This window comes from Bufo gargarizans, chromosome 5, assembly GCF_014858855.1.
Source record: "Bufo gargarizans isolate SCDJY-AF-19 chromosome 5, ASM1485885v1, whole genome shotgun sequence".
In the NCBI taxonomy this organism is placed as follows: Eukaryota; Metazoa; Chordata; class Amphibia; order Anura; family Bufonidae; genus Bufo; species Bufo gargarizans.
This window is the reverse complement of record NC_058084.1, coordinates 345,028,062-345,038,128: the sequence shown is the minus strand read 5'-3', so window position 1 is coordinate 345,038,128 and position 10,067 is coordinate 345,028,062. Positions and strand designations below refer to the sequence as shown.

At 43.3% G+C, this 10,067-nt stretch overlaps 1 protein-coding gene across 1 annotated transcript in view; it reads left to right on the top strand.

Annotated features, from left to right (window-relative positions):
• Nucleotides 1–8,931: 8,931 nt before the first annotated feature.
• The window catches only part of LOC122939451 (beta-chimaerin-like), a 31,792-nt gene continuing 30,656 nt past the window's right edge, over nt 8,932–10,067 (top strand). Inside the window, exon 1 of the mRNA XM_044295522.1 lies at nt 8,932–9,007. Coding sequence (XP_044151457.1) covers nt 8,932–9,007 — 76 coding nt within the window. The remainder of the gene's footprint in view (nt 9,008–10,067) is intronic.

The following is a 10,067-nucleotide window of genomic DNA, read 5'->3' as shown; positions in this document are numbered from 1 at the left end:
AGGGGGGCACCTGCAACCTTTGAGCATCAGATTATTATATACCTGGCCTGCAGCCATAAAAAGGGCTTCAGTGGCCCCCTGGGCATCGGCTCACCGGTAACTTTACCTATAGGGTCTATGCCCAATTCACCCCTGCTTCTGCCTTTATAACCTAATGTACGGGCAGTGTGAGTGCCAATGGATGTGCTCCTTTGCAGTGGCCTGATTACATAGGCTTATCCAAACAGAATGCGGGAGGAATAATTCATTTCTCCCCAATTCAGCTCTATTCATTATCGGCAGGACATCTAGCATCTCCTAATGAATGAGCTTTTTTGGTGATTGGCTGCCTAAAGGGTTTCTGTCATCAGATTTAACCCTATTAAGCTAGCTGACATTAGCGATGTGCTGATATCAGCTAAACCTAACTAGCCTATTCCTAATTGTATTCATACCCCAGTTACGCCAGAAATCTAACTTTTATAATATGCTAATTTGCCTCTCGTGCTGTTCAGAATTCAGCACAGACACGGTGAGGGAAAGACGCTCTCAGGCTCCCAGCTTCCTCACCGCGCCCGTGCCGAATACTGAACGGTGCGAGATTTCACGAGAGCACAGGGCTGGCAGACAGATGCGAGCGCTGCCTTGCCCTGTCAATCAGGACTTGGAGGGAGGCGACAAAGGTGGGAGAACGGAGCCTCTAGGAGCAGGAACAACATCCTCCCTACTCCTGGAGGCTAATTAGCATATTATAAAAGTTATATTTCTGGCGTAACGGGGGATTAGATAAAAGTAGGAATAGGCTAGTTAGGTTTATCTGACATTGCTAATGTCAGCTAGCTTAATAGGGTTAAATCTGGTGACATAATCTCTTTAACTATGCATGCCAATTATCGGGAACGAGAATTCATATGAATGCTTGTTCCCGATAATTGGCCTGAAAATCAGTCTGATGGGGCCTTTTGAGTTCTCTAGTGCTAATCTCTAACTACATAGATAAGCACTGGAGGAGACAGACACACTTAACCCCTTAGTAACCACCAATACACCTTTTTACAACAGGCACTAAGGTGCTTTAGGCTGGGCCGTTGCCTTTTTATGACAGCCCAATCTAAGTGTTGCATAGGTCTGTTGTGGAACGGAGAGGGGGCTTGGCTCTCACATGAGCGCTGCTCTACTGCTCTAATGGCCAGGACTGGCAGAAATGCTGTTCCGAGTCATTTAATCCCTTACATGCCATGGGCAATAGCGCCCATTTTATGTAAGTGGTTACAGAGGGAGGACTCCCTCTGTCTCCCTTAGGCATCCCACGAATGAGATCACGAGGTGCTGTTGTCAGTGCATGCAGACCAGAACCTAGTGAAGGCCCCAGGCCTGCCTCCAGCATGTCACAGCAGGCTGCGCCTCTCTGGTGCATCCTGCTGGTGAATGTCAGCATAGCACTGACAGTAAAATACATTACACTACAGGAATAATGCAATTTATTTTAGAAGCAATCAAAATCACCTATTTGGCAAATCTGACGTGTGTCAAGTTAGGCTACTTTCACACTAGCGTTCGATCGGATCCGTTCTGAACGGATCCGCTCATATTAATGCAGACGGTGGCTCCGTTCAGAACGGATCCGTCTGCATTATAACTTAGAAAAATTTTCTAAGTGTGAAAGTAGCCTGAGCGGATCCGTTCAGACTTTACATTGAAAGTCAATGGGGGACGGATCCGCTTGAAGATTGAGCCATATGGTGTCATCTTCAAGCGGATCCGTCCCCATTGACTTCCATTATAAGTCGGAACGGATCCGCTCGCCTCCGCACGGCCAGGCGGACACCCGAACGCTGCAAGCAGCGTTCAGGTGTCCGCTCACTGAGCGGAGCGGAGGCTGAGCGCTGGCAGACGGATGCATTCTCAGTGGATCCGCCTCCACTGAGAATGCATTAGGGCCAGACGGCTGCGTTCAGGGCCGCTTGTGAGCCCCTTCAAACGGAGCTCACGAGCGGACACCTGAACGCAGGTGTGAAAGTAGCCTTATGTGGTAATTCAGAGATTTGTTTTCGTGACACATTGTACTTCATGACAGTGGTAAATTTGAGTCGATATATTTTATCGATAGAGAGGATGAGGAGGGTGCAGAAGCGGAAGGCTGAGTGAGCCACTCAACCAAGTCTGGTGCGTCCTTTGACGTAATCGCACGCACCTTCTGCAACTTCCCACTTAGGCTCCAGCCTGGTGCACCTGCCCGACCTCTACCACCCTTGCGGAATGGACCGCCTCTTCCTCTGCCTGTCATTTTCAAAATGACCCTGTGACAAAAGTCCCTATAGAAGAGCAGTATTTGTGAAAGAAGGTATATCACACCCCTGCTTCAATCAGTTTTTTTGGGGGGCAACTGGTATATCACACAAGTAGAAATTATTTGTCCCAATAGCTTTTGTCACTCTGTGAGCTGAGGTAATGCAGCTAAACCGCAAACAAATGCTGCACTACCCAAATGCACTATATAGAAAGTATATAATTGGTATATAACACCCCTGCTTCAGTCAGTTTTTTGGGGGGGTGACTGGTATATCACACCAGTAGAAATTATTTGTTCCAATGGCGTTTGTCACTATCTGTAGCTGAGGTAACGCAGCAGAACCGCACACAACTGCTGCACAATACAATTGCACTATAATATACCTTCTATGTTAGAAAGTATATTATAAGTATATCACACCCCTCAGTAAGTCACACCTATCAATAGCACACCTATACTAGTCCTTAAAAGGACTTTTGTGGCCCTATTAGCTAGCATTTGGTGTCCCTAACAGTCTGCCCCTGCTCTACACTGCAACATCTCCCTACACTGGCCAACGACTGAATGTAAAATGGCGCCCAGATCAGGTTTATTTATAAGGTATGGGGTATGTCCATGTGCTCAAATGGCTCAATTGGCTGTCCTGTACCACCTGATGGATGTGTCATGGGTCAAAGTTCTTCACAATGTAAAAGAATATGGCGCCGGCAGACATCGCCATATGTTCGCCCGTTCGACCGCCGGGCGAACCGCAAGGCCATCTCTAACGACCAGTTCAGGTCTGAAGTTACTTTGTGGGGCTTACATAGTGGAAACCCCCCTATAAATTGGAAACCCCATTGTAGAAACTTCACCGCTCAAGTTACTCAAAACTGATTTTACAAACTTTGTTAACACTTTAGGTGTTCCACAAGAATTAAAGGAAAATGGAGATCACATTTCAAAATTTAACTTTTTGGGCAGATTTTCCATTTTAATCCATTTTTTTCTTTAACACATTGAGGGTTAACAGCCAAACAAAACTCAATATTTATTACCCTGATTCTGCGGTTTACAGAAACACCCCACATGTGGTTGTAAACTGATGTAAGGGCACACGGCAGGGTGCAGAAGGAAAGGAATGCCGTATGTTTTTTGGAAGACAGATTTACCTGAACTGGCTTTTAGATGTCATGTCCCATTTGAAGCCCCCCTGCTGCACCCTTACAGTAGAAACTCCCAAAAAGTGACCCCATTTTGGAAACCAGGGGATAAGGTGCAAGTTTTATTGGTACTATTTTAGGGTACATATAATTTTTAATTGCTCTATATTACATTTTTTGTGAGGCAAGGTTTAAGACACTCTCTTGTTCCGCGATCCACATCGGCCCCCAGGGGTACTCGTGGGGCTCGGCCTGCGGGGGACCCCGTTGGAGTAGTGGAACAGGTCACGCATGTGCCTGGGGAGTATTTTGCGGGCAGACGCGGTAGTGCGTCCGCATAGTCTCCGGAGGGGAAGACCTCTCGGAGGCACTCAGCGGCCGGTCCTGTCTCCGGTATCACCTGCGGGTTCCTTTCCGGCGTCCGTGCCGACGTGATTGTGTATTCATGCTGGGCCGCTCGAGCTTCCGCATGCAAGCTCGAGAGGAGGTTCGCAAAAAGATACATGGCCGAACTTACGCGCATCTTATTCGCTACGCCGGACGCTGACGGGGAAAATACCTGTACGTCAATTCTAGTAGATTAGAGGGCAGGCATGGGTTAAGTGACTAAGGACCAGCCTAGGCCGCACAAGTATCAGGGATTAGGATCATTATATGACCTATGAGGAATAGACACATGGCACTTTGTGATTGGCTAGCAGGTACTTAAAAGGTGTTCTCCCTGACTGGTCAGTGACCATTGTTGTTTTGAACACCCATGGGTATATTTCGGTTCATAGTCTCCCAGACTTACTTGTGCATGATCTCTGCCTTCCTTGCTTTATCTCTAGAGACTGCCTCTGTATACCTCATCTTTGCTGAACAGTTTGTCTTGTGTATGACCTAGGATCGGACCCTGGAAATCCTGACGTCTCATCCCTAGCTACCACATTACACAGACTTATACTGTGCATAATAACTTTGGCCTGGTCACTGGCTGTCCCCTTGGTGTTTCCCTGCACAGGTTATTATTCAGGTTGGTTACCTGTATATGCTTACTGGTTTGGACTGTACTGACGTTTATTTAATAAATCCACTGTTGTTTAACCTCTGTCTGGTTGCTTGGGATTCTGCACCATTACGCACTTTTTATTTTTATTTTTTTTACAACATTCATCTGACAGGGTAGATCATGTGCTATTTTTATAGACCAAGTAGTTACGGACGCAATGATATCAAATATGCCTACTTTGTTTGCTTGTTTCAGTTATACATAATGAAACCTTTTGGAATTTTTTTTTTTTTTAATGTCCATTTTCTGAATGCCATTTATTTTTCTGCCAATCTTCTGGTGCAGGGGCTTGTTTTTTGCAGGAAGAGTTGACGTTTTTATTGGTACCATTTTTGGGTACATATGATTTTTTGATCATTCATTATTTCACTTTATGGGGCAAGGTGACCAAAAAATTGGTTGTTTTAGCACAGTTTTTATTTATTTTTACAGAGTTCACCTGAGGGGTTAGGTCGTGACATTTTTATAGAGCAGATCGTTACGGATGTGGCAATACCTAATATGTATACTTTTTCTTATTTATCTAAGTTTTACACAATAATAGCATTTTTGAGAGCCATAGCTTTTTTTTTTTTTGACTGATTGTCTTAGCTAGGGTCTAATTTTTTGCAGAATGAGGTGACTGTTTTATTGCTACTATTTTGGGGGGCATACCCCTTTTTTGATCACTTGGTGTTGCACTTTATGTGATGTTAGGTGACAAAAAAAATGTTGCCACTTTTTTTATAGTGTTCATCTGAGGGGTTAGGTCATGTTATATTTTTATATAGCTGGTTTTTACAGATGTAGCGATGCCGAATATGTCAACTTTTTTTATTTATTTTACTTCTTTTCTTTTTTTTTACGGTGTTCACCTGAGGGGTTAGGTCATGCGATATTTTTATAGAACTGGTTGTTACGGAAGCGGCGATACCTAATATGTATACCTTTTATTTCACTTTAACACAATAGCATTTTGAAACAAAAAAATGTTTTAATGTCTCTATGTTCTGAGAGCTATAATTTTTTTTTTTTTTTTTTTGCGATTTTCTTATGTAGGGGCTGATTTTTTATTTTATTTTCGTTTTCAGGATGAGGTGACTGTTTTTTTGGTACCATTTTTTTTGGGGGGGGGGGGACGACGACGGGACATACGCCTTTTTGATCACTTGGAGTTGCACTTTTTGTAATGTAAGGTAATAATTTTTTGGGGTGTTTATTGGATGGGGTATATCATGTGATATATTTATAGAGCCGGTCTTTACGGATGCGGCAATAGCAATTATGTATATTTTTTATTTTTATTATTTTTGAAAGTGAAGCATTTTTTTTATTTGTTTCGAAACACAACTTTTTTTTATTTATTATTTTACACTTTGCGTCATACAAGACCTCTGGGGGACATCTACCTTCACCTTTTTTTTTTTCTCTATTGATTTCTCCTGTAACTGGAGCTGACATAGTAGCCCCAGTTGCAGGGGAAATACAGCCCCCAGAGAGGCCATACAGCAGAATACAACGCTCTACAGCCTCAATGCAGGGCTGATCGAGGTCTGTAGAAAACCTGACAGCTCCTGCACTCTCCCAGCCCTGGTGGTCATAGGACTGCCGGTCCGGGACAGGAAGCGCATAGCGCTTTTTGCTCTGTATACACAGCGCTCGCTGAGCGCTGTGTATGCAGCGATTTAAAAGGCAGGGACACCTGGGAACTGTCCCTGCCTTCTCTCTGGGGTAGCCTGCTGTCACTGACAGCGGGCCCCCTGCTCAGCAGCTGCACGATTACCATGCAGCTGCTATCTCTGAATGGACGTTCCAGAACGTTCATTCAGAGATAACATCCACCTATAGGACATTTATATCCTATGGGCGAATGTAAAGTGGTTAAATAAAAGAATTCCGAAAAAAAATTCCCCCATTTTTATGATCATTGTGTAGTGTGGGCCGTTGCGGACTCGGCAAAACTAAATACTGTATGTGGAGATTTTATTTTCCAAATTTTCTATTGAAAATTGCAAAAATAAAATCTCCACATATTTGGTATTGCGAAGTCCGTAACAACTCGCACTACACAATTATCATGAAATTGTGAAGCTGTAAAAAAAATGCACACCAAAATGATACCAATGAAAAACTACAGTTGTCCTGCAAAAATCAAGCCCTCATAAAGCACCGTAGAAAGAAAATTAAAAAGCAGGGGTCTTGGGATGCAGCAATGCAAAAACATTTTCTTCTTTTTAAAAGAGGGTTTTTATACAAAACTATGTATTTGGTATTGCTGTAATTGTAGTGACCCAGACAAAGTTATCATGTTATTTTTTGCTGAAAAATGAATGCAGCAAATTAGTTAATGTAAAACCTCAGCCATCTCTCTAAGAAAGAGTTAATAAAAATTTAATCATAATATATGTTGTACCCCAAAATAGCACCATTAAAACAACAGTCTAAAAAAAAAAAAAATGCTCTCATAACGGCTACATGGACATTAAGTTTTAAAAAAATTATCTTTGAAGGTGAAGATAATTTTTTTTTAAAATAAATTACTTGGCCCAAAACAGGTTGGTCACTAAGGGGTCTAGGGTTTTTTCCCAACAGTGTGGCACTTGCCCTCATTTTATGACTGAAACTTATAATGGACCCTACTGATCAGAAAGTACGTTATGCCATTCCTTTATAAGATCGGAATTACCCCTTTAATTTCGTGCTACCAGCTGTAATGAAGAAACTCTTAATAGTTAACCTGCAGATAATGTTTATGGTACTGTAATGTTGAATTTTTTTTTTTTTTTTGAGTACAGAATGTATTTCTGGCACAAGCAAGCGGTGACAACTCATGCTATCAGTGCTCTGTGGCCTGGAACTCAATTTTCCTGCCCATCATATTATATGTTTGTGCTCACCTGGATAGGTTTACATAATGCAGAAACCATGTCCTCACATTCTAACTACTGCTACCTGAGCTTGTAGACCTCCTTCCACTCATTGATTTTTGCAATGTGATATTTACTTTCAACTGTAGCAGGTTACCCAGGCCTGAAATAGTAATCAGAGTAAAAATTACTGTATAAGTCTATCAAGAAAAAACCGCAGCCAACACTACACCAGATTGTGATCAATCTGAATAGACCCTTATCAGCACTAGTTCAAAAACGATATGCGGTGGTGCTCTGCTCAAAAGATTCAATATAAATACTAGTAGAAACACTAGTAGCAGCTCTCACCTTAATGTTCACATTAGCTGCAAAGTGAACAAGGTGAGTGCCGCTACTTGTGTTTCTTACTACTAAAAATTACTGTATGTATGCTATGCAAAATGCTGGGGCGGAACATCAATTATACTGTGTAACATCCTGAAGTATGTCACTAAACTACTGTCCCCTGCTTCATAATGTTAAGGGTATATTTATTATTATCCTGTGTAATCTGCTTTGCATTTTCTATTATATGTATTTGCCATGCCTGTTTTTAGTACTGCTGTAATTTTCCATGTACGCCAGCATGTGGCAGCAGCATGTACCCATAGCTAGCCTGGAATAGTCCTTCCAGGTTTAGCTCCCCCTTTCTGAGGAGGAGTGGAATGTTCCCACTTCCTACCTCATGGGGAGGAAAGTTCTAGTAGTGTACCAGCCACCCCTGCTGGTAGGTTGTGTTTTAGTAGAGCTCCCAGAATCGGGATCTCAACCCTGGATTCTGCCTCGGCTGAGGCAGGGATCCATCTTCCCAGCCTGAGCTATCACCTCAGCTGGTCGAACAGCAGAGAGCCATCCACAGAACCATAGATCTCCAGGAAGAAAGCATCATCCTGCGAGCAGTCCTGAGTACAGATCCCAAGACCAGAGAAGCTAAATACCTCCTCAGCTAGTCAGCCCAAACTAAGCAGACTAAAGACAGAGCGAAGAGATACCTGCCGATTCTACTAGGCGTATGTACAAGAACAGAATACTTATAAACTCCTGCCACTATTGCCAAAACCTGCTGGGACCCAAGACTTATGCTGTACCTTGTATGCAAGGTGCCATTCAGTAAACTCAAGTTTGGACTTTATTACCCGTTAAATCTCAATTATTCCTCAATTACTCCTGCTAACCACACTCAATTTTATTGCAAGTGAGCCAGGATGCAGGAGTCCAGCCTACCAAGGTAGGAGACACCGTTGACACTACACAGAGACATTATCCCCCTCTGGCATTCCTCACCTGGTATATGAGCTATAACATCTTAAAGGCCCTGCTACAGTACCTGCGCAAGCTGCAATTGGGTGTCACAAACTGAATTACCTTTCAGTCGTCTCTATAACACAGGACATTTTTCTCACAGTTACAATGTTTTTCACCTTTAAATCTCAGAAAAATGTCCTGATGGAGGTAAATGACTACAGGCACATTAGGTAAAAGCACAAGTCTATCTATTCCCTTGGCTTTGATATTTGGTTGCAAAACCAAGTAGGCAATGTGTAGCCTTACCCTGACTGTGCTATTCTAAAAGAAGTAATGCAGGAAGTAGAGTACATGGCAAGCAGCGTCGGACGGACCCACCAGAGAACCAGAGGATCCACCGAGGGTCCAGGTACAGACAGTGGAGTTGCACTGATAACATTGACAGCCTATTTACATTCAGCGATCTCCTCCAGCTCCCCTACAGTAAGGGAGAGTATAGCTAATGTCATCGCTCTTCCCCATACTGTTCGTTTCTGGTGGAGATTGTATTATACGCATGATCTGCCACTGGGAAAAGTGGGTTTTTGTGTGTGCACAACAATCCAATTACCCGATGAACGCAGTTTCGCTGATTCATCGGGCATCGGGTAATTGGCAGTACATTTACACCGCTAGATCATCGCTAACAAGGGTTCCTATTAATGCTCGTTAGCAATGAACTAGGCGATTCTCAGCCCATGTAAAGGGCCCTATACTATAAGAGAATATCAGAGCTAAGTTGTGGAGGGGAAAAAACAGACATCATATCTTTTGAATGTTGTTTACATCAGAAACTCTTCGTCATTTCAGACGTATTGAGGCTCAAACAAGTCTTGGGCAGCGTGATCTGCCGCATTGTTTTCTGTAAGGGCCCTTTTACACCCATATTTTTTTTCCACATCCAATCTGCAATTTTGTGGATCATGTGCAGACCCATTCATTTCAGTGGGCTGCAAAAGATGCAGACAGCACCCATGTGCTGTCCCATCTGCACTTCTGTTCCATGGCCCCACAAAAAACAGAACATGTCCTATTCTTGTCTGTTTTTGCGGACAAGAATAGGCATTTCTATCATGGAGAAGGACGTTCCGATCTGTAAATGCAGAACACACACGGCCGGTATCCGTGTTTTGCGGATCCTCAATTTGCGATCTGCAAAAACACATAGGTTGTGCGAATGAGACCTTAGGCTGTTTTTTCTGCTCCACTCCCACTCTATAGAGGGTTCTAGTTCAGTTAGAAACTGTATAAAAAGAGAGCAGTTAGAGCTCCTAGTTCTCTGCAGATAGGAACTGCCAGGCTGCACAAATGACCATAAGGAGACGCTGAGATGGGATCCTCTACCACAGACCATGTCACCAGCCCTTTGACCAGGAGGCAGCCAGATGACTGGGCCACCAGCCCTTTGGCCAGGGTACCAGTCTGCTAAG